This window comes from Phalacrocorax aristotelis, chromosome 5 (genome assembly GCF_949628215.1).
Source record: "Phalacrocorax aristotelis chromosome 5, bGulAri2.1, whole genome shotgun sequence".
NCBI classification, from domain to species: domain Eukaryota; kingdom Metazoa; phylum Chordata; class Aves; order Suliformes; family Phalacrocoracidae; genus Phalacrocorax; species Phalacrocorax aristotelis.
In genome coordinates, this window is record NC_134280.1 from 70,976,970 (window position 1) to 71,001,443 (window position 24,474).

At 51.2% G+C, this 24,474-nt stretch overlaps 1 protein-coding gene across 2 annotated transcripts in view; it reads left to right on the plus strand.

Moving 5' to 3' along the window:
• Positions 1–24,219, plus strand: part of IGHMBP2 (immunoglobulin mu DNA binding protein 2) — a 47,321-nt gene extending 23,102 nt beyond the window's left edge. For both annotated transcript variants that reach the window (XM_075095304.1, XM_075095305.1), the window contains 7 exons: positions 9,277–9,459; positions 14,619–14,737; positions 16,926–17,020; positions 17,402–17,525; positions 19,605–20,438; positions 21,125–21,309; positions 23,737–24,219. In XM_075095304.1, coding sequence (XP_074951405.1) covers positions 9,277–9,459; positions 14,619–14,737; positions 16,926–17,020; positions 17,402–17,525; positions 19,605–20,438; positions 21,125–21,309; positions 23,737–23,934 — 1,738 coding nt within the window. In that variant the 3' untranslated portion in view covers positions 23,935–24,219. The remainder of the gene's footprint in view (positions 1–9,276; positions 9,460–14,618; positions 14,738–16,925; positions 17,021–17,401; positions 17,526–19,604; positions 20,439–21,124; positions 21,310–23,736) is intronic.
• The last annotated feature ends 255 nt before the right edge of the window (positions 24,220–24,474 follow it).

Here is a 24,474-nt window from a genome sequence, read left to right on the forward strand (position 1 = left end):
CTGTGGCTCCACATGTATTTATTTACCATATTAATGTGGGAGTTGGCTCACCCAGCCGCTGCGTTATCACACACGCCACCGTGGTTATAAAACCTCACAATACCTACAACATGCCTATTAAGAACAATTAGTTTGTGAAAAAGATCTGCAGTTAGTGTAAATTGCCTGTGCTTCGAGGGGGCTGCTCCAAATACTACTGGGGAGCCTTCAGGTTGTTTAAAATAGAAATGTGTGCATGTTTATCTAGCTCTAGATCTGGAATTACTGAACAGTCATTGTGCAGAAGCAGAGCAATAGGCCTGATTTAATAACCTTTCTCTCCTGCTTCCAAAAACTAATGAGCAAGATACATATCTATAACCTCACTTGAATTTTGAACAAGGGAAATAAAAAATCCAGGGGAGACAGGTGCTCACAGCAGGTGGCGAAGAGGTGGCACAAATAATATTAAGGCACTGTACCATCTCGTTTTACATCATCAGATGCACAAATGCTTGTTCTGCATTTGCATTTTGCATCTTGGCAGGTGATGAGCACACTCCCCCCTGTCTGGCAGAGGTATCTAGGCTGGTGAACTGAAAAAAGCCTGTCCAGAACCCCCTACCCTTCTTGTCTCGCTGTTTAGGTACTGAGAATTTGCAGTCTCTGTGGCTTGGTTTTCCCCATCTGTAAATTGGGAGTAAGTAATTTTACCTCCACACAGAAGCCAAGTGGCTGGCCGAGGCTGGGGAGCGGGAGAGAGGCTGTAATCTGTGCTAAACTGACAGATATTATTAGCCTGGGGTGGGAAGAAGCAGCTGGGCTAGCTGCAGGCTAGAGCCTTGCTTGCTTACATTAATGGGGAATTGGTTTAAAATGGAGTCAGATAACAAAACTGTCCCAGTAGAGAAGAGCTCTTTGCCTGATGTGCAGGGTACTTTTTGGAGTAAGTATCTGGTTACTGGCGAGAAGAAATTTGCACTTGGGTCCTTCTAATTCCAGGGTTATCGTTCTTTTCCTTAAGTGATGTGTAAGGCTCCTCTTCTCCACCAGACACTGTAACACAGCTGCATGATGCCCCAGTCTTCCTGCTGTCCTCGGCCAGCAGGATTCATTGGCTGCCATTCTGAGCAGCGGCACTGGTTTGTGATTTTCACCCCTCTCTCTGCTTGTGCCAGTAAGTTTTTTGCAAATTATGAACAGACAGAGGAGAGGGAGGTGGGTGCCCTTCCTCTGCTTATGCTGCTGGTTGAGGAAGTGCACTTGTTTGTGTCTCACACTCCTGCCACAGCAATGCTGATCTACAAGCTCAGAACCTTTAGGTGGGTGGAAATGCTCACCAAACAGTCACTGTGGTCCCAAGACAGCAGCTGTGTGCTGGCGAGGCAGACAGGGCTGCCCAACCCCGGGAACAGAGCCTAGAGACTTATTTTATCCAAGACTGTCAGATTAAGGGCAAAACATAGTAGACATACGGACTCTGTCACTACGGGTGAGCAGGTCTAACGCTCAACTGATGTCACTTTTGGCCCCTCTTTGAAGTGACGCAGATTTTCTTCAGAAGAGCTGCAAAAACATTATACCACCTGCCCAGCTGCTTTCTTCTGCTCTGTCATGATGGCTGATGCCTGGAGCCTTTGCTGGCGCTGCGTCGTGGAATCAACAGCAAAAAGCTGCTCACTGGTAGGACCCGTCTGCTGCAGGCCTCCTGGATTGCCTCCTGGTCCTGCTTGAGGAGTTTCCTCTCCCTCAGTTTTGAGTTCATTTGACTTTGTGATGAAAAGCCACCACTAGTTTGCATCTCTCCTGTGGTCACAGGTGATCATATCATCCTCGTTCTCCATCAGAAACACTGTTTTGCTCCTTAGATCCTGTGGGTGTGACTTGGACCAAGCTTTTTGTCCTTGCTGCTCCCATTGTTTTTCTTTAAAGAGAGCTTGACAGGTTTTTTTCTGCATTTTGCATGTTTTCTTCCCATGTTTTCAAAATCCCAGCTGCACAAAGAACTGGTCTTTGTAAAATTAAGAGGAAGTGTGGTAGAAGTCAGATCTTCTGGACCTCTGCCTTGGCAGGGTTACCAACCGTGCAGGGAAGTCAGTTGTTCGGTCAGCTCCCACCACTTGTGGGGTAATCCCTTTTGGACAAGAAACCTTAGGGGTGTTAAAACACTGCGTCACACTGTTCCCTTCCTAAAGTTCGATAGATATAAAATAAAGTAGAGCAGACAGAACGCGTGCCTGCATCAATAGTGTTAACAGATTTATATCTTGGCCTGGCTTCCCAGTAAATTATGATCCAAAAAAACTTGCTACACTAACCAAAATTATTGCTCAAGGCATCAGCAGCTCCCTGACCTGGGTGCTGGTGTGACAAGACACCAGTCACCAGAGCTCAGCCTCGCAGACACTTGCCTTTTGGAAGATAAAGTGCAAAAAGCCAAGCTGACTTCAGCTTACTTGGAAGAATTATGGGCTGTGCTCTCCAATGCTGCCACTCTCCAGGCAAGTCTCTCTGTTTTAGCCTAAAAGGCAAAGCTGCTACAAGGCAGCTGCCTCTGCCAGCCAGTCTTCTCTCAGTTCCCCGAGCAACTCTTGACACCTATTAGCCAACGTGAAGCAAATCCGTCAAAGTGTGAAAGTCTAGCAGATTTTCAGCTCTGTGAAAATAGATAACAAAGCAGAGACCTGAGTTTGTTCCTGCACTCAGGCGAAAGCCATCGTATGAACTCAACCAGAGTAGCAGCTACAAGAGAAGCCACACAGGATGGAACCAGAGAAAACCCAGCTTTCTATATTTGTTATCGAAGTGTTGGTTCAGCACTGGAAACTCCAGGTAATATCCTGTTGCGTTAGGCATGGTGTATGCAGTGAGAGACAGTCCCCGTTATGATCTGGATAAACAGCGTGAAGGGGGAAGGAGGATTACTCTCCCCATTTCATCCCACGTCATACAGGTCACCCATGGTGGCTTCTAGGACTGACCAAGATGTCTTGAAACCCAGCCTGGCGTTTGTCTGCGAGTCCATCTTTCCTGACTTTCCCCTCACTTCTAAAGGCTGACATCTTAGTAAGTAAAATTATTCAAAATTGGGTGTTTTCAAGCTTTGCCTGTTACTCAGGTGGCTGACTATTGGAAGACTGAGAATGCAGGAAACCAAGTGGAAAATAAAGCTTTTTGAGCTATTTATGGCTTTACCTTTCGTCTCAGCGGGAGCTCTCAGTAGCAGCCCCACAGGTAGTAACCGCAGATGGGTACACTGGTAGGTATTAACTGTACATACAGAAGCTGGAGTGGGTGCTCATCAGGCAGGCCCTGATCTGGAGTCTTCCCCTCTAGTCCTAGCCTCTGTATGGGAATAGCAAAGTCTCCCTCTCCTCTTTCCAGGCTACCAACATGTCCCTCAACTCTGCTGGCTCTGTAGAGCAGAGGGCTCTTGGACAGAGCATTTGAATCTCCAGCGGGTTTAAATAGCACAACGCAGAGTGTTTGTCCCGTGGGAAATACCTGGGATGCGACGTGTTATCCTGGTAGGAAGCAAAACTGCCTAACGCTGAAAGAAAAGAGTGTCTCTCTTTCAAGCTCTCTTGCTGTCTAGTGGAATGGCCCGGCCAGCCTGTGATGGAGACGTGCAGTGAGGTCCAGCTGGAGCAGCTGACAGTTTGGCTCACTGGCCTCCTAATTAAGTGCAAAAGCTAACAAATTTTGATCAATTAGAGCAACTTATTTTGAGAAATCCAATTACTTTTCAGATAAACACCTTTAAAAATTATTAGCTCTTTTCCTTACAGATCTGAACTCTGGCCCTGTTTTTAATTGCTGCCCAACTAAAAGCATTTGCTGTATCGAACGAGGCACGTAACACAGCTTTCCTCTTTACAGCATCATCCCCCTGCACGGTGCAAAGAAAGCAGATGCTGGAGAGCACCGCTTTGCGCTTTTCACAGTCCCTGCAGGCTGCAAGATGCAACACAAAGGCATCTACCTCCATCTTGTTAGGTATTTCCAGAGATCTAATTAAGGCACCGAATCACCTGCCATCTCCTCTTTGGTTAACGGAAAACGATAAGCTATTTCCAGGGATGATTCATGCAGCGGCCTCAAACCCTTCCGCCTACCTTCCCTTTCTCCTCCATTGATGACAGCAGGCCTGAGGTGGGTGGACTCCTATTTTCGGGACCTCAGTGAAGGGTCTAAAGTTAGCCGGGATGAATCTGGGCTGCCAGAAGGATCGTCTGTTACTACGGTATGTGAAGTCAGTCCTACCTAAGCAGGAAGCCTCTGTTAAACAGGAATACTTTGCAGGAGCCATACTGCAAGTGCGGTCAGATGACTGGGCTTCCGCACAGCTTGCGCTCAGCTCAGGGAGCTGGGCCCTGTCTGGGGTAACTACCTTCTTGCTACCTGCTTTTTCCTCCATGGATTCAGCATTTATCAATTATCATCATCGGGTTGTCTTCCACTGAGGCTAAGGGAGTTCTGGCGGAGTCTGAAGGGTGCTTCTCTTGCTTTTTGACATCCCTGGAGTTTTCTCAGGACGCAGAGGCATCCCCACACACACCTTTTACAGTACATTCACCCACATCTTACCTGTGCTGGAGGCATTTCTTCTGAACGACCTCCCAGCGATGGCAAATGCCAGTCCCCTGCTGTTCCTCTCTTGGCAGCCCGCTCCAAAGCTCATGGACATCAGCTTCAAGCCTCCTGCTGGGTTTTGGCCCAGTCCCAGAGGGCATCTCAATGCCAGGACACTTTCTGCTGTCTGACAGGAACATTTGTTTTCCTCGTTTTCATTTTAGTCCTCATTCCGTCCTTTCCCGACACCCTAATTGATTTGTCTCCACATCAGGGCTTTGATTTATTAATTTGTTTTTACGCTCTTTAGATATCCGCAGATACTTATCAGACCTCTTGCTCTCAACTAGTTTCTTAGGCGGGTACGGGGATATTTTGCCGCCTGGTTTGTTAGCAGTCAGGCTGGACGTCTTCACCCCATCCATGTGCTAGTCCTCCATGCTCAGTAGTTTGCTGATTTGCCTGCCAGGTCCAAGTGGATTCGCTTTCACTTTGTCACCGAAGAGCAAGCGTCAGGCCTTGGTGTTCTGTGGTAACCCCCAAAGCTGGAAGGAGCAAGCTCCCCGCCTCCGTCATATTTGCAAGGATTAAAAAAAACACCCCACAATACCCAGAGAAAGGGGGTGTTCTGCACAGCCTCACTTACTACTACTTTACCTTTTGGAAACCTCTTAAACCTATACCGGGATAGAAAAGCTCAGGGCACAAAGCAAAGGACAGCTAATACGTTGCATGTCCACAACAGCCTCGGCCTGTTCTGACATCCAAGAGCATAATGCAGAGCTCTCAAGGTAGGGAAACGCAGCGACATCCTTCTCTAGACTGCGCTGTCTGAGTTCGGTGGTGTACAGCAGAGATCAGAGTCACACTGATGCCTCCTGTCTCTTAGGAAGGAGACCAGCTAACCAGAGGATAAGAACGGACAGAACATGAGTGAGGGCACAGCTTCATCCCTCTTGTTCCCCCTAGTGCTGATCGTTCTTGACATCTACATGGCAGGCTGACTCCTCGCACCCAGCCCATAAAAGATATTTCACACGATGGTGGGCACAAAAACCTTTGAAATACCGGGCTCCACCTGGCCACAGCCATCACCGTTAACATGCAGCATTTCTTCCAAGAGCTGGAGGGGAAAGCCTTACCTATGGAGGGCAGCAGGGCCTCATCGTCCCTCACTGGGATCTACCCTGGTACCCCCACCCCCTCCCTGGGAAGGTGCATTTGAGCCAAGTACAGCCTTCTCCTGTGTGTGAAGCAAGGTGAAACCAGGTTAGCAGCAAACACCAGCTGCTGTGGGCTGGTTTCAGTAATTTTAGCTTTCCTAGCTTTGCTTTAGGTACTTTAAAGTAGATTCTCCAGAGCATCAGGTGCTTGATTCTGTCTGTCCAACCTCCTGTCCCGATTTAATTTCTCTAAAGCAATTGATACTTAAAAATGCTTTTGCTCAGTGCTCTTATGATTTTGTTGGCATAGAAATCAGCCATAGCAGGAATTAACTGAGTGGTAAAATAATAGGAAATTTATTAACAGGTGAAATATTCGCAAGCGGTTTAACATCCTCATTATTAATTCAACATACAACTTCATGTAGATCCCTGTGGTGGAAACTGTGCTGTTAGTATATAGAAGAGCACTATTTCTAAGGCTTGCTGTGAGGTTTAATGCCTCCCCAAGCTTTACTGTGTTTCATTACCAGAAATGCTTCAGAATATTTGTTGCTAAAAAACACCAGGGCTTTCCCATCAGTCCTGCATAAAAAATCACTTTTAGGCTTGCTCTTAGACTTGCAAGAATTTGTAAGCTGAGAGAGGGGAGTGAAGACCAGAAGCAAACGGGACGTACCTTTGGTTGGTAAGGCTGCCAAGCTCGCTGCATCCCTTTAACGCTTTGAGAGCATCTCATTTTGGTATCTTTCACTTCTCGCTTGAGTCGCCTGATGTGACTTGCACAGCCAGTGTCGGGCAGCAGCGAAGACCAGGAACAGCATCATCGTCACCAGGGCACGGCCCCACGTGGCCTGAGCACAGCGAGCGGGGGCTCTTAGGGCTCAGCAGCAGCTCCAGCAAGCTGTGGACCAGGCCTGGGTTTGCATCAGGAGGTGGGCTAGAAGCAAAGCCACAACATGGGTCTGGGTTCTACCTAGAAGATACAGCTAAAGACAGGATCAAAGTGACCTGCAGCCTAGATCCAAGGTCCACAGATCTCTCCATCCAGGAGAGAGCTAGGACACAACTCAGGCAGGGGCTGTATGGCCAGTGCTGAGCTTAAATGGGGCCGGTGGGCAGAGGGTGTGGGTCGCAGCTGACGCTGGTCAGGGTGATTAAAGCCTCATGGTGTCCTCTTGGCCCCAAGAATCACCTCGCCTATGGGTGATTCAATATGTGACCTGCTTTTCAGTTAGCCTGTCAGGAGGGGATGGCTGGTGGAAGGAACCAGAAGCATTTTTATCCTGGTGATAGTGGTCATGCTCTAGGCAAAGATCAAGTAAGAGGTGGGCTCTGAACCTCCAGATTTGCTGGTCACGCAGGAGGAAGGGCTGTTCCTCAAGGAACAGATATTTCATGTGGGTGCTTTCGCCTGAGTGCAGACAACTCTCCCTATTAAAACCGCTTCCTTTCCCCCTTGCCTGGGTGATCAAGGCTGCCTTTTAGCGTGCCCCCGTGGGGCAGAGCTGAGCTGGGAGCAGCGGGCTGTCGGTGCCTTCTCATTCAGTGATGAGCCTGGAAGGAGAAAAGCTAATTCCTGACAATGGCAATGAGCTCCCCAGCCCCACGTCCTGCTCTTTCCCCTCACCCCACCTAATCCCCTTCCCCTCCCCAAAACCCAGCCCACCTCTGACAGACTGCTCTCTCACCCACACCTTGCATTGCTCCCGCGCTCTCAGCTGGGAGCATAAGGACCTCTCTAAGTACGTGCCAGTAGCAGCACTGGGGCTGGGGAGCTGTAAAAGCTTCACATCAACCTCGGGGTGGTTCGTGATCAGCAGCAAAATGCCCGGCACAGCTGGAAAACTCTGTTGCCTAAAGCACAACATCCTTATTGCAAACCTGCCAACCCTCCTCCTGGCTTCTGTGCCTGTACGTGGTGTTCAAGGCTTGTTAGCATTACAACAGCCTTTGAAAAAGCAGCGCTGTCTCCAAAGTCCTGCAGGTGCGTCCGTTCGCAGTTTATGACCCCTTTTTCCTGTGTATGCTGCGTTCTGTGATTTAGCGAGGAGGGCTAATGAGACTCAACTTCTCGGAAAGATCTACCTTCAATTTTCTCTTCTGCAGGTTTAATGACTTTGCAGTCTCATGTTATATTTACCAAGTGCCCTGTTGTTAACATGACAGGGCCGGCCAGTACAGCAGACACAATGCTCGCTGTGTTGCCATGTAGTAATGTGAGGCTTCCCGCGGCAGCAATCGGGTACGTGCTGTGCCCCTTAGCCTTGACAGAAATAATTTTCCTGAGCTGTTCTCTATCATCATTTCATCATCTTTGTGCGTGTTCATTGTGTTCTGGTAGCAACCAGAGCCCCTCACCATGAACCACAGTCTTGTACAAGGCAGTGGATGCACAGTATAAAAAAACTCTTTATGCTCTGAAATGCTCAAAAAGCAAAGCCAAAGCGCAGCGATTCTTGTCCTTCTTCCTCAGACAGTACCGTTGGGCGATGCTTCTAACAAACCCTTTCTGTGTGGTGAAGAGAAAGCAATTAGGCTCCTGAAAGGCTTATTTCATTAGGAGCTTTATTAATTTGTGCCACAGAGGTAAGCACGGGACCTTTGCCAGAAGTGATGGAGTGTTGGTTTTCTTAATGGGTAATAAAGCAACGAGCACTGAAATGCATTAGTGCGTCAGTCTGGGTGAGTGTACTGAGAACGCTTGAGCCACAAGCGTCTCAGTAAAACATTAGCGGGGTCTGACTGCGCTGACACCAAGCATTTCAAGATCTGGGGTCGAGCTCTGATGCTAATGCACTGGGTGGTTCTGGTGCCGTTGCTGAGCTCGCAGTAACGCGGGTGTAGTGTTACACTGACAGATGCAGTGTCTCGAGCTCGTTACGAGCAGCGTGACTAAGGATGTTGACAGGATGAGCTCACAGGTTCAGAGGTTTCTTTGTTCTGGAGCTGGTTCCCCAAGCAGAGAACCTGGGCATCCTCGCTCGTCCTGTTCCCACCACGCTGAGCACATCGGGGTGTGAGAACTGACCGCCGCAGGCTGGGATAGCCGATACCGGTTGTATCTCTTGCGTTACGGTGGCAACACTCCCGAGTATTTCCCTGCGGGAAAGGGAAGCAGGCACCTCTCCGCCCTGATGCGTTCAGGCTGATCTGATCTCTGCACAAGGCAGAAGTCTATCCTTGAGGGTCTTCACCCTGTTGGGGAGCCTACACCGGAAGATAACGCGTGGGACCCTGCAGCCTTCTGCTCCCTTTCCACCGCCTGTTGGTACCCAAGCGCAACGGAGTAGGAAGGCCTGGGAGATAACGCCATCCCAGCCACAGCAGGGTGCTCAGCAGGGTCCAGTGCAGGTGGTGCAGCTGCTCCGATGGCATTGCAGCTTAACCCCGATAGCACTGGTCAACACTGCGTTCAGGTCCAGCTGCAGCACTGCCGGGGCCGCGTCTGTAGTGAGATGCTGACTGATGCTTTAGCCCAAAGAGGGTGACATCTGCACCTTAGATCATCACTTTGGATCAGACATCTAGACTCCGCTTCTGACTTGCTTTTCCCATGCAGGGCTGCTGCCAAGGGCCTTTCGCTCAGCTTGATGGAGCGCCTCGTCGAGAGGTACGGGGAGAAGATTGTGAAGATGCTGACGGTGCAGTACCGAATGCACCAGGCCGTCATGCAGTGGGCTTCCTCGGAGATGTACAGTGGCCGGCTCACTGCTCACCCATCAGTAGCCCAGCATTTGCTCAAGTAAGTGCCTCGCTCTGCACTGGTACATGAGCAGAGATGTCTTATTCATCCCATCACCTGCAGGGTTTGTCCCTTCCCTGTGATGGAGTTTTCCAGTCCTCCTGGGCCTGCAATAGCATTTGTTTCATCCCTTATTTAACTGAGGACACATTAATTGGGGGGGGTTGTCCCTTGTCCCATGTAACAAGAAGTAATGTAGAGTTATCTTCTGTTTCCTCCTGTGGTGTGACGAGCAGCAAGATAAAATCCCCTTGCACCTGCTGCGAATATGTGAAGGCCCGACGTGCAGTGGGCATACCCCAAGCAGTGTTTCTCTATCTCAAGGTCTCACTGAGGGTGGGAGCAAACACCAGCCTTGTCTTGTGTTTCCACATGTCCACGCCATTATGAGGGCCAGCCTGTGTCCCGTCTTTGGTCCCAGCATCGACATCAGCAAGAGCAGAAAGCAAGATTCCCTTTCCAGCTCGGATAGTTTCACTGCCAGGGCAGCACCTGAGGCAGGTCTGAGGGCATCGGATCCCTTCCTTGTCTACAGTGGTTTCCCTTTTCTTTGGTAATTTAAAGGAAGTGACTAGCATTTTATTTGCATTGCACCCTGGGGCGGACAGTTGTTGCCAACACGCAGTGGCTGTCAATAATTGCTGCTTTTTAAAACTGCAGTCAGTGCAGTTCTGGGAGGTGGATGGGGAAACATTGATTCTCTCTGTTGGGCTTGGAGAAGCCTGGAATGTCACCGGGCGTGTCCGCGTGGTGCTCTTGGAGTTTTAGCAATACTTTTTTTTTTAAATGCAAATATTTAGGAGTCAGAAAAATTGGTATTCCTTTAGAATCTCTCAATTTCATAGTAGATCCCGTTTCGGACAGAGGTGGCTGGAGAGGCCATGTTGTCATGCTTGTTTCAAAATAATCTTACTTGTGAACAGTGTGAACAACACTGCCTGGACGGGAAGAGCAAGCTTGGTGTTCGAGACACCCCCGGCCCCCTCATCTACACCGGCTGCAGCCCCCACAGGGCTTCCTGCTGGCGTCAGCATGCTCTGAGCTAAGGCTTCAAGGCGATCGGGGCTTCAGCTCAACTTGCATCAGTGAAGCTACACTGACTTCTGTCTTGGTTTACGCACACGTTTGTGTATACGTATGGGATTTTATGGGCGAGTGTGGTGGGGTCTGTAGGTAAGAGTAGGCAAGGCTGGTTCATCATTGCCAAGAGGAGCTCAGCTGAGATGGACGGGAGTCCTTCAGCAGTGTTTTAGCCATACAGATCTAATTCCGGGATCAGTGCCATACAAAACCCTCCTCTCAAGTGTTCTTGTTCCTTGCCATGGTTTTTTTCCATTTAACTCTGCAGATTAAAAATAGCACTAGTGAAGTACCCCAGGGCAAAATCGTTTGAAACCGTTAAGACAGAAAACCAACTCAAAAGTTGAAGTTAGGCGAGTTTGTTAGTCTGATGAGCTGGTTTATTTTTATAGCTGATGAAGGAGTGAACGTCTTTCTTTCCCATCCGCAGTGGGATGGGAAAGTCCTTAGTCCCCTGCTCAGGGCCTTTTCCTGCAGGCGCTGGTCTCTAAACTCATCATCAGACCTGCCAGTCCACAGCCCTGCTGACATATCGCATGAATACAGCAATCCTCGGTTCAGGCACTGGACGACGTAAAGTTTCTGTGCTTCTGTAAAAGACCAGGAAATGCAGGGGCTTGATATTGGACCATGATCTTCTGTTTTGGGTGTGGGTACAAATTCCTTCATGGTATTTGTGAGCATCTCACCTCTTCTGTTGGCTTAGGCCAATGACTTGCTTAATCCCTTACCTGAGCAAGAAATAAATGTTTAATTCTCTGACAGTTCTAGGAAAAGCTCCATTCTAAGGGGAGCATCCTAGGGAAGTGGCAGGCTGGCGAGTGCCCACAGGAGTTGCCTGCTCATACTGCAAAGCAGCCAAAGCCTGGGCTCCAGCTGCAGTTGCAGCAATGGCATTTGACAAACTTTGGGTCTGTAGCTTTTTGTTACCTCCTTCCTAAGGGCTGGTGGGTGACAAACCTGAAGGGTCCCAAAGCTCAGTGCAAGGAGGGGAATCTCCATCTCTGCTGAAAGCATTTTAAGGTCTCCTTTTGAAGAAAGCTCTGAGTGGAGTGATGCAGACCGTAGCCCCCACCACGCCTCTGGAAGTGGCAAAGCTGGCCCGTATGATTGTATTCTGGCCTTGACTTTACAATGACCTTGGTGCTCTTTTGAGAGGTGAAGCTTGAAGCAGTGTGTCCCAGTCTTGAGTCCTACAGCTGGAAGAAGGTCCAGGTGCAGACATCTTGTGCTACAAATTGGGAGGGATTTTTTGGTCCAGCTGAACTTGTAAAGCCTGATACCTGCAGCTTTCATTCAGAACGACTCTTCAATGTCTGACAGTAAGGCTGCGCTCCCACCACGACCTTTCCCTGAAGAGTATTGCTGACGCAAGTCTCACCTCCTTTACCTGAAGCACAAAGACTGATCGTTGGAAGAAGTGCAGTTCTGCTCCACACACCCTCGTACTTCTTTACCAGCTCTTGCTCTGCCATGGGAGGCACTTGGAAATGCGTGGTCTGTGATCTGTTACGGATTTCTGCAGCACTATCTCCTCTCACAAAAAGGAAACTTTCCAGGGCAGAGTATTTCCAAGGGAGCAAAACCTTCTTCCCAAATCTCCCTTCCTTCTGCAATGGGTGTTGAAGCACATCAGAAACCCCCACACATCTCCAGAATTAAGTCAGAGAGGCTGCAAGCAGTATTTTTCACATTCAGAATTTGTGACTCAGTCTGTGCGAATATGGCCTGAAAATCACCAGCTGTTTCTGTTGTCAGTTTTTATCTAAGTACAGTGTCAGGTGTCCCTTTCCTTAGCACTCTTTTTTTGGGCTAACACCCCCTCGCTGATGGGCATATGGGGGATCGCCCCCGCCCCAGTAGTGTGAGACCTGGAAGATGCTCAGAAGCCAGAATGCCCCTTGGTCGCGATGCGCAGCTCACCCAGGTGGGATCGCCTCCTCCCAGACGAAGCACAGGGTGCCTGGATGCCCTAGGGCAGGGCGTGGAGCCTGGATCCGGTGTCTGGCTGCAGGGACAAACTGGTTTGTCATCACAGACCGAGAATCTCTCCGGGAACAAAAATCCATCTCCGCAGCTTGGGCTAGCTTGCAGCAGGTGGGAGAAGTGCCTTTCCCTTCGTGCTGAAGCGGTAGCAAAGCACTGGACACCTTTTCTCCAAGGCAACAGCTGGTTCTGCTGCAACCTCACTGCCTTAGAAGAGCATGGATTCTTCTCTCACCTAAAATATTTATGTATCACTCCTCTGAAGCGACATTCCCAGGGATGAGATTTTTCCTGGCACTGAGAGATGCTGCGAGGGCTTCCCGTGGCCCCTGCAAGTAGGCAAAGAATCAGGATTATCTGCACGGAGAACTTGGCTTTTGCTAAAAGTCTCGCCTGCACAGACTTGGACAGTGGTAGGCCAGCAAGCGGGGCGGGTGTAAAGGCGATGGGAAGCCTGTTAGGTTTGATGTTACGAAGAGAGGGAGATAAACCCGTCGTAGCCTCCAGAGGGGAAGAAGCACTCTAAGGGGGAGCTGGAGACGGCCTTGCTCCAGAGGAGATCGTGGAAAGTAAAGTTGGTTCCCGGTCCCTGGGGTCCTGGGAGATGGGGAAGGTACCTTGTGCCTCTGAATCCAGTCGCTGGGCTGAGGCAGCCGGTCCCCAAAGCCAGGGAAGGCCTCTTCCTTTGGGCTCTGTTTGCCCTAGGACTGGGGAAGGTGCATCCTGGGCTCTTTTGCAGGGTCTTTGGCTTCCTGTCATAGCTGCACTGATGCCTGTACCTTCCCAGCCAGGCATTACAGCAGCAATAGCTGAGCTTCAGTCAACAGGAGGTTTTTGTTGTCAATGGAGTGAGTAATGTCCAGAGTCCGCGGGAAGCAAGGGCTGTTGGTGGCACACAAATGCAGAGACCAGACATGCAGGGCCGGGAGTCCTGGGAAGGAGAGGCTGCAGCTGGGGGCTTGTCTTGAACTGGAAACTGCCTTTGCCCTCACTTCCCTGCCTGTCATTCAGAGGTAATCCTCTTTTTTGAAGCCTTGCCTTCTGGCTTGTTTATTTGCAGGCTCTCCGGAGTCACAGCTCTCCATGATGTGCAGTAACACGTCGTTGTTTCAGAGCTTTCCTGTCATCTCCAGGCTTTCCATTCCTGCCCTCCATTGCCTGTCCTCTTCCTAGGCTGTGAATTCAGCTACCAACTTCCTTGGGTATTAAAATATGGTTTATTAATACTTTTTTTGAATGCAGCAGCTTTAGATGTAGGAATGATGTGAAAACCCAATTCCTCTGTGGTTCCTTGTGCTGTGCTTTCTTCTCTTGCCCGACAGCACTGCTGTGAAATCTCTAACAGTTCAGGCACTCCGTCTTCCTCTCAACACTGTAAAAAACAGAAAGCAGCTGCCACATCTCCCTAGGTCTGCATATCTTTCCTGCTTGAGACCGTGTAATTGAGAGACTAACACCCACACGCTGTACCCTTGCCTTGCAATAGCCGGGCTGTGCAGCACAGCTGGTGAGGAAGCTCTCCACAATGCTGGCTGGCCCCTGTGAGACTCTCGAGGGCCCTCAGCTCTTCATTTGCATTTTGGAAGAGCATTTAAATGGCAATCCCATGGTGCAGAGCAATAATGGCTTCTCAGCTGTGGCTTTCTGGTGTTGGCCAAACTCCCCTGGACCTCTCAGGACTTGCTGTGCTGCTGGCTGCGCTGTCGTCCTGGCACTGAACCCAGTAAGCCTGGAGCTGAAAGCTGGGGGACCTGATCAGAGCTAAAGGGCCCTGCTTAGTTATTGTACATGGCATGCTCTGGTAGCATCACCGCAGATGCAAAGGGATCCGAAGCTTGGTGGAGCAGAAAGGGGGGAACCTCAGTTCTCGGTTTCTGCCATTCTTCACCACCTCCAGAGCGAGTCTTCCTGCGTTTTCACCCCACAGGACACTGTTGTTGCTCTGTAGCCTTATCCCTCAGAAGCCATGTCCAGCTCTGTTTTCCCTCTGTCTTTGCAGTGTTGTTGGGAGGAGTAAGCAACCACACAACTGATCATCCCTTTGGCATAATTTCAGCGCTGCTAACTGGCCCTTTCCCAAATACCTTGTGCAGGGACCTGCCGGGCGTCACCTGTACAGAAGAGACCGCGATTCCCTTACTGCTTATAGACACTGCTGGCTGTGGCCTGTTTGAGCTGGAAGTGGAAGATGAGCAGTCTAAGGGGAATCCAGGTACCGTTGTTCGGAAAATTTTGTTGGCCGAAATTGATTGAGGTCCTCAGCCTCCCACAGGCTCGGCTGCGCTACCAGCTGAGCCACGTCCCAGAGATGTCCCCCTCCAGAGCGGGGAGCAGGGGGAAGGTGGGGTCCCCAGGGAGCCATGCTTACTTGAGTCAGCATTTCCTCTATAAACCTTCAAGCTCAAAGAACTCGGAGCCAGAGCGGAGTGGTCACAGGGCTGCGATGACAGCGTGCAGCTTGTGGGTGGCCACACTGGCTGCCTTGTTCCCTTCCAGAGACATTTCTCCATGCTGTGGACTGGGACAGGGTGGAGGATCCCTGTGGCAGGTGCTTTGCACAAGTTGGCACAACAAATAATATCAGGCAAAGCACAAGCCTATTTCAGAGAGGCTGTAGACATGGCTCAGAACTGCCTCCCAGTCCTGCTCCTTTCGTGAAGTCCTGTCTGGCTCTTCTCCATTCATTTTCTTAAGACGTTGAGTTTCCTGCAGTGTTTTGACTTAAAATATAGGTTTCATTATAGAGATTGAGTGTGAAGTCAGGCGCCGTAGCCATTCTAATGAAGTGGGAGAACGTTGAAAATGGTGATGCTACCTCCTTTGTGTCCACGCTTCCTCAGCAGAGTGGGTGGTTGTGATTTGCTGCTCAAGGATGCTACTCGTGCTTCTCTAGATTTAGTCTGGCATCTCCACAGCTAGCTAGCTGGCTCTTAAGAGGCTCACAGAAGGCCTTTGCCAGGATGTGTTGCATATGGGCTGTCCAAAATGTGGTGCTTCATCCGACAAGCCACATATGCCAACCTTGTTATGGAGAAAGCATCAGGGAGAGCTTTTAGCCCAGAAAGCTGTCGGCTAAAGGACTGCTGGGAGGGCACAGTGAGCCTTGGCCTTGGGGAAAGTGAGACTCTTCTTTCAGGACATCATCTTCCCCGTGGCTGTAAATTCACTGCCCAGATTGGCTCTGTGGTGCCTGGAGGGGACCCATCTCCCTGTGCCCTGCCACCTCGGCCGCGGCCACCCCTGGCTGCTGCCGGCCCTTCTCCCAGTGGCCGAGCCACAGGCTTCTCTAGCCATTCACTCATGTGGCCAAAGAGCTTATGTGGCAACATGGCTGCCTGCTCCAGGGGGTCGTTTGTTTTCCTCTCTGCTCATCAGGGCAGATCTCATGCCAGCAACAGATTTCTGAGGCTTCAAGTCCCTCTCTGGCAAAGCAGGGAAAGTGGTCTGTAAAACACAAGGACAGTTTTTACCAGCTTAAATATATTTTGCCTTCTTTTGTTTGAAAACCCGCCAGCGTTTAAGTGCCTCTCATTTTTCCATGCACCAGTCCCCATGGCCCTGCTGAACAGAGCCGGGCTCTTGTCCCCAAACGGAGAGCCAAAAAGACTTCTCTAAGATAACTCAAGGATTTTGAGCAGGGGATTAAAGGCACATCTCCCAAAATTTGGGAGGCAGCCTTTTGGAGCAGCATACTGCAGATTCTGGGTTTTTATACCTGTGTTTTGCTGCAAAACAGAGGGTAAAGTCAGTCCAGGCAATAACCCAGTGAACTAGTCCGCATTTGCATTTAACTTGTCCTCATTAGATCTCTCTGAACCAACCACCATCCAGAATACCCACTTGTTTGTGGCAGGCTGCCTGCAGTCTCTGGAAGGTCTGAGCACACAGAATTGAGCGTGAAGCTTGTGTGTTTGGTCACGGGGGTTTAGAAATGCGGGGAATTGAAAAAGCAGAATGAAAAGGAAAGGTGGAGTTTTTTCAGCTGCAGCACAGAGAATTGAATTTTTAGTGAGGTGTAGGGTCTTGCTTCAGACAGAGAATAATCTATTGCCTGGAGTATCATTGATCTCTTCGATTAATATGGGAAGGCCAGAGAAAGCCAAGTGCTGTTCAGAAAGTTCTTCTTAAGCTTAAGCGAGCTGGTGACTTGGACAGGCAAGAAGGGCTGTGCGGCCCTGGGAACGGGCTGTGTAGCACATCACCATCTAACCAAGCAAGCCAGGCTGGGAATCGTTACCCCCGCGCAACGCTGGGCTGCAGGCAGGACTTTCCTTAGCCTTTCCTTGCTCTTTAAGGGGAGGTGGGCAAATTTCTCTGAGCTGCAGCACGTCCAGGCTGGCGGCTTCAGGCTCTGCCTGCCAGCCTGTTCGCATCACCGCCACTTCTGCTTTCTGCTCTAGGGGAGGTGCAGCTGGTGGGTTTGCACATCCAGGCCTTGGTGGAAGCTGGTGTGAAGGCACAAGACATCGCCGTTGTAGCCCCCTACAACCTCCAGGTGAGATGACCTTCTCCTGGCATCTCTCTCTTTCCACATGCATGCAGAGCAGATGCACGGGGGTGGATTCAAACCTTGCCATCTCCAAGAGCGATACCAGAACGTCCCCAGAGAGATGAAGGTGGAAGTCAGCAGAGCCAAACTGTATAATCAGCGTTTGTGGCCAACCTTGCCACGTTTAAGCAGCTTGAGGCCATGGAGGGAAATGCTGTTAGTCTGGTATTTTCCACTCCCAGCCTCAGGAGTCAGTGCTTGACCTTCAGGACATGTGAGTGCTCAGCCTTGCAGGTTTGAGAGGATGGGACTTTACCAAAATATTGCCATTTTAATCCTTTTCACTTTGTGCTTGCCTTTAAAAGGTGTCTATTGCATGTTTTTCAGGTGGACATGCTAAGAGAGCACCTTTGCCACAGGTACCCAGAGCTAGAAATTAAGTCAGTTGATGGTTTCCAAGGAAGAGAGAAAGAGGCAGTGATCCTGTCGTTCGTGAGATCCAACAGGAAAGGTAAGCGTTCACTGCTGGAGAGTTACTCCCTGGGGAACGGGAGAGAAACAGGAGCTGTGTGACTGCTCAGAGGTGGCTCGTCATGTAGCCAAGTGCTGTGGTTTAACAGCAGTTCTGACGGTCTCTAGCACTTTGCTCTGAATGAATTTACTGGCAAGGACCTTCCTTTTCAGCCTTTTTTTTTTAAATGAACAAATATATTTGCTGTCACAGTTGCAGAGGAAGGCTCCCTTGCTAGGCAGCAGGTGAAAAGGAAGCCAGGACTGCTTAGTTTGAAGGTTTCCTGGCTATTGAGGCCTCAGAAATTATTTAGCCCAGGGTCCTAAGAATGGCACATGTCAGGTTAGCACCACGTTTACTGGAGTGCTGAGCACTTCCCGCTAAAGGTGGAAATTTGGGGGCATATTTCTTGGGTTTGGAGCCTATTGTGGGTCACTTCCTTGAAGAATGCGAGCAAGAACTAGCATCACAAGTCACGCACAGAAAATGCTTCTTTTGGGAGCAAAATCTAGAGCGGAAAATCGAGTTCTTTCCTATCAGCAGCTGCAGCAAAAGTTAATAGCTGGAAAAAAGCTGCTGCCCTGGAGCCATGCAGCTCCTTTGGCGGAGCCATCGGCCCGTGCTGAAGGGTTTTGTGGCAGCCAGCTCGAGCAGAGGGCGCGAGTGGGACCGCTCCGTGAACCACCTCTCCCCGTGCGTGGATCACTGCCCTTTTCTAACCCGCAGAGAGGCACATCCCTCACCGCACTACCATTGCTGCTAATGCTGCTGAGGGCGAGACGCTGTGTATGTGCTAGGAGTGCTGATGTCTAGAAGGAAAAAAACAGGGAAAGGCTGTGTGGAAGGAGGCTTTTTTTTTTTTAAGAAAGCCTAGAGCAAGAAAAGCAGCGTTGCGGGGAGGATGGAGGTGGGGGACAGGACTAAGAATAGTCCTTATTCATGAGTGACTCACCTTGCCTTTGCTCAGCGGGAGCTGGTGTCCTCCGTGAAGGCGTGCATCCCCCAGCCCCTTCCCGTGCACAGCTAGCAGCCAAAGCTCAGATGCGGTACAGGAGTCGCTCACTTTCCTGGGGGCACGAGACAGCTTCTCGTGGTGTCTGGGCACGGCTGTGGTCTGCATGGGGCACAAGGTGTTGTCAGTGTCCTCTGAGACCCTTGGGACAAATCCATACCCTTTTGCAGCTGCATTTCTCAACTCAGAGGAGGCCGGGAACCTTGACCAGCGGTGCCTGTCCCTCTGCAGCCACTCCCGATCCAGCAGGAGACCCTCTTGCCAGATCAGAGGAGTTGGACTGGCCCCCGCAGTCAGGCAAAACCACATCAGAGAAACTGGAAATCATCCTCTCAGCTGCAGAGCAGAGGGGGGATCGCCCACACCCTGTTCCTCAATGGCAGCTCAAACTAGACTGCTCAGCTGAGGCAAGGCAGAAACAGAGCCAGGCTGGTCACCGCACCAGCGGAGACACTAACTTCTTCCCGACTGTCCTGGTCTTTATCCCCAGCAGCTGCAAACTCAAAAGCCGCCCACGCTACCCTTCTTGCTAGCTGATCCTCACTGAGTCATCTTGGCATTTGCTAGCTCTTACTGCTTTTCTTTAAGAAAATGGCCAGAGAGCAGAAGCAAACCTTGCAGAGTTGCCCAAATGGCTGTTACTTTAAACCCATTGAGAGCTTGGGGGCAGGAGGGGGGACTTGTATAGGTCAGGGTGCATTTCTTTACCTGCAGTTCCTCTTCTGTTGCAAGGTGACCCTCCTCCACATTGCTCCATATTGCGTTTGCTCCCGGGTCCCAGCCTGATCTTGTGTTGTGGACCACCCAGGAAAACAATTCACTTCTCCCTGTGCCATCCATCCTCCTCCTGACCCCAGGCACTCAGTGGGGAGCCCTCACTCTGGCGTGCAGGTGGTGAAACAGGGGCAGAGAGAAGAAGGTGAAACATGAGTCAGGGACCAGAGTCCAGTAAATGCCGACTCCCACCCTTCAGCTAAGCACCGCTTCAATTGTTTGGGCCAAATCTAGACCTGGAGCCAACACTGCACCCACTGACAGTCCTGAGCCCCTTGGTTTCTTTCTCACAGGCGAGGTGGGCTTTCTTGCGGAAGACCGGCGGATAAACGTAGCGGTGACCCGCGCCCGGCGCCACGTGGCTGTCATCTGCGACACCCACACCGTCAGCAACCAAGCCTTTCTGAAGCGGCTGGTGGATTATTTCAGCCAGCACGGGGAGGTACGAACAGCCTTCGAGTACCTCGACAACCTCGTGCCCGAAAACTACGCTCAGGAGGGCCGCAGTGAGCGGCAGCAGGGCACAAAGCTCCCCGCAGCATCTGGCCCCAAACCGCAGCTGCCTCTGGGGAGGAAGCTCAAAGCAGCAGCAACCAAACCAGGCTGCCAGAAGCCAGAAGCACGCTCCTCCCCGAACACAAGCAGGCCTGTGAGAGAGAGCCCGGGGGCAAAAGAAGGTGCCAACAGATTCAGGGCCATGCTGGTGGCCTTCCTGGAGAGCAGCGAGACGCAGTTGGATTTCCCCCCCTCCCTCAATTCTCACGATCGGATGCTGGTTCACCTAATGGCAGAGGAACACGGGCTGCAGCACGTGAGCACCGGGGACGGGAGGGAGCGGTACATCAGCGTTCGCAAGAAAGAGCCTGCCAAGCCTTCGCCGCCCGCGGCCGCTCCCCCCAGCAAGCAGCTTCCCCTTCCTCAGCCACAACATCCCAGCAGGGAGGCTCCTGTCCCTGCTGAGCCAGGCAGAAGCAGCAACAGCTCAGAGAAAGTGGACCTGAAAACCCTGCACCTGGAGAGAGTTCAGAGGGAAAAAGCCAGACGGGAGGAGGCAGCGAGGAAGGCTCAGGAGCCCAGTGCCGGCCTTCAGGGCAGCAGCAGGAAAAAAGACAAAAGTGAAGCGAAAGGTAGGTCACTGTCTTCACAAGCAGCACAATTAATGGCCTTCCTTGAATGGGTTGTGCTACTTAATCCCCGTTTTTGCCTCCAGGCCTTGGGATTTGTCTGCATGCGTGGAGCATGAGATGTGGCTCTTGGAAAGCCCTCTGATGCTTGTCGCTGCAGAGATATGAGAACTGGCAGGAGCATCAGTTGGCTGCAGCATCTGAGGGAGAGGGCTTTTGCATGCCTGGAGGCAAATGTCTTAAGTCGAAGGGAAAATGCTGGGGACTCTTTCCCAGGAAGAGAGGCTCAGGAGTTAGATGGGAGGCTCCCAAATGTTAGGCAAGGAGCTAAGAGGAGTACCTGGCCCACACTGAAGGCCGTGGCTGTCTCCTAAACGCGGATGCAGGGGAAAACAGAGCTGGGAGCTGCTGTCCTCCTTGCCAGCCGTGGTCCCTTCCTCTTCCCCAGCCATTTTAGCAGAGGGAGGCACCCAGACACGCCACGGGTGGGAGTCTTGAGCTCCTACTAGTGCCTTTGAACACAGGCCAGTGTGTACTGGCGTGACAGGTCTCACGGGGGCTGAAATCCCAGTTGCCGCAAACAGCAACTCCCCGGACCCGTGCTGCTTCTCAGTAGCCCAGGTTGCGGGTTGCTCGGGTTTGTCCTCAACTTCTAAACGGCCAGGTCTCTTCCCCTGTCTTCTCCCCAGGAAAGCCAGCAGTTCAAAGCGGAGCAGACAGCACGGTAGAAGAAGATATTGACGCTCTGATTTCTGCTGCCATTAAAGCTGACAACACCTGCAGCTTCCCCCACTGCAAAGCCAGCGTTACAACCCTGGGACAGCTTTGCCTCCACTGCACCAGGCGCTACTGCCTCAGCCATCATATCCCGGAGGTACGCGTGGGGCCGGGCCGCCTGCCCAGGGCTTTGGGCACTGAGGGGCTGGAGAGGCGCAGGGTGTGCCAGGCAGCTCGGGTTTAACGTGGGAATTTTCCCCATCGAGCTTCCCAGGCAGGATTTCCGTGCGAGGAGTGTGAACCAGAACCCTCCCTGTCAGAGCTTTTCTAGAGCTGCAGGTAGAAAGGGCTGCCAGGCATTAACATGAGACCACACGCCTCCTCCTGAGCGCTTTTTCTCCCCTCCCTCTTGCTTTGTGCCTCTCTTCACCATTCTCTGGCATTTAAACTCCCGGTCATGCAGATAAAGCAAGGCAGAGAGGAGAAATGAAGACATTCGGGCTTAAGGCAGTGACTTGGGGGAGTCTGGACACTCGATTCCCAGCTTTTTGCAGATTCCCTCTGCAATCTAGGGAGAAGTCAAGGCTTGAGCCCTCACAGAGCAGTGCTGCGTGCCTGGTTAGCAATGAGGCATCTCCTTAAGTGCCTTGCTGGCTTGGAGCCGAGTCGCTTGACACTGTGCAGCCTCAGCTTTAGCTCCCATCGATGTCTGAGTGGCAGCAGTCCCTCAGCCTCCTCTGCTCTGTTTTTTTGTGGAGGAGGACTCTCAAGCAGGCACCTCAGCAGCTCTGTAATGTCCTGCACCTCTGTGGGAGTAGTATTGCGATGGCCACCGAACCAACAGCTTCTTCCTTGCTGTTCTTCTGTAGCTGCTTGAGACCCCTTCCCTCCCCAGATCTGGGAAGGAAGGAAACTAAGGTTAAACTGGTGTCAGGCTTCGTCTTTCTGTGCAGGTGCAGAGGCAAGCAGGTAAGTTTTGGTCTCCAGGGTTGGAAATGTGATGCTCTGTGGTAAGCTGGCCTCAGGGTTTGAGTCCTGCAGGCGGAGCTGACGTGGCTGGGTGGTGGTTGTGGTGAGTACGCAGGCTGAGAGGTGGTGATTTTCCATTTAGCTGCAGCCTTCTGTGCCCTTCATCCCTCATCCTGCATCACCCAGGCATAGCTCTCTGCCACGTGGAGCCTCCCAGAGCTTAGCAACATTTAGCAAGCTGACCTATAAATCCTCAGCATAGATTTTCCCCTTGTCAAGTACTATCTGTTTCCATGGCAAAGAATAGTTGTATTTATCATCATTCACAATCCAGTTGGGATATAAATTTACTTCCTGCAGAATCGCCTCTCCCTGCTGAACTGTAACGAGAACCCCAATGAGAAACAATTGGAAGGATAAAATCCATACCAGCGAGTTTTTCTTGCTTTTTGAACTTCAGCCCTTTTTCCAGATGTTATCAGGCCTCGATGTGACATAGCCTGGGACCTCCTAGCCATGCCTGGCCCTAAGAGGGGCTAGCACATACCTGGAGCCATCTCAGAGGGGCTGGAGCCTCTTTATACGGATGGTCCCTGTTCAGAAAGAGCTCGTGCCTCTCCTTTGGCAGCCCCCAGCTGCTGAACGCCCCCCCCATCTTGTGCAGCCCAGCAGAGCCCATTGAGCGATGGTCAGCCAGCACCTACCGCCGCAGGAGTTACTGCCCGTTTTAGGCTGGTCCGGAGGGCCTGTTAGCTACAGCTGGCTCAGATCAGGCAGCAGGCTCGGAAATCCCAGCCCTGGCTAGGCGCTGCGGGCCAGGTGCTGTGCACGGCTGCTACCGGCCGCTGACAGCCTGCTCCGGCAGGGATGGGGAGAGGAAGGCTTGTCACGGCACTGGAAGAACGGGCTGGGATCCTCAGATCAGCTTACGTTCATGAAAATATCAAACGACTTTGGGATGGACCAAGCAGAAGGGATAAACTTTTAGGGCCTCTAATTTAGACCTGGTGGCGATGATTCAGGATAGTGTTGAACTTGGCTTAATGCACCTTAAACACGGCCTGGGTTTCAGTGCAGATGGGGTTTGGAAAGGGTTTGCCTGCACAGAATTAGCGTTATGAAGCTTTTTTTATTCCAATACAGAAGACGGATCCAATTACACTAAAGCAGCAGATACATGGCTAGAAAAGCCTCTTCTTATTTCCCATGCCACCTTTCCTGTTTCACTCTTTTTTCCCCCAAGTCGGACTGTGCTAACAGAGAATGTAAGCGGGAGCTCAGTTTTATTTCTAGCTCTCATGTGCGAACCATAAAATGTCCAGCTGTTCACACAACGCCTGACAGTTTCCCCCAGATGTTCCAGGTTCTGGATGGAAACACTTAAACCGTCCAAAAGGATGATTCCCCTGCTGTGTAGATTCCATAAGGAGAAAAATTACCTTCATATTTTGTTTCCTGTTAGAGGAGCTCTAAATAAATGGGAGATGATTTTAGGGGGGTGCAAAGCAGGTGGAAGAAGAATTCCAGGCTCCGTAAATAAAATCTCCTGATTCCCAGGTACGTGATCCCTGCCCTGCTTCCCGGCTGCCACCAGCATCTGTTCTCTTGCCACCAGGTTCACGGCTGTGGGGAGAAGGCCAAGGCCCACGCGCGGCAGAGGATCAGCAGAGAAGGGGTTCTCTACCCCGGGAGCGGCTCCAAAGACAAGTCCCTGGACCCAGCCAAGAGAGCCCATCTCCAGCGGCGCCTTGACAAGAAGCTCAGCGAACTGACCAGCCAGAGAAAGAGCAAAAAGAAAGACAAGGAGAAATGACAGATCTGAGTACTTCCTTTTTTAACCTTGAAGTCACAGGTCAGACTGCAAAAACCAAAGATGCTATTAAAGCTCCAGGGCCGTGCTGAGCCCAAAAGGAAAAGGGGAGCTCTGATTTTGGGCGGTAGACAGCTTGGAGCCACTCTGCCCGGGGAAGTAGTTGCTGGGCCTCCCTAAGCCACAGAGAGCTGAGACAGAGGAGGGAGAGTAGCTTTATTTGTCCCGGTTATCCTTTTTGACAAAGTAATGGATGTACGCAGACGGATATTAAAACACCTAAAGCAATCAGCTGTTGCCGTGACATTTCTCCCTGCTACAGTAAAAATGTGTCTGTGAGCAGAACCACAGGAGGAACTGAAAACCCTGGGTGACCCACTCCTCCAGGGAGACCGGCTAAGAAAATGGATGCCTCCAGCTCTGTTTTCCCAGTCCAGCAGTCCTCCCAGCACGGCTCCCAGTTAGAGTGGACTGGTGTGTCCACACAGCAGCCAGCAAGACCCAAAGTCTCAGGCTGCCCTTTGGGAGCAGGCAGAGGTGGGC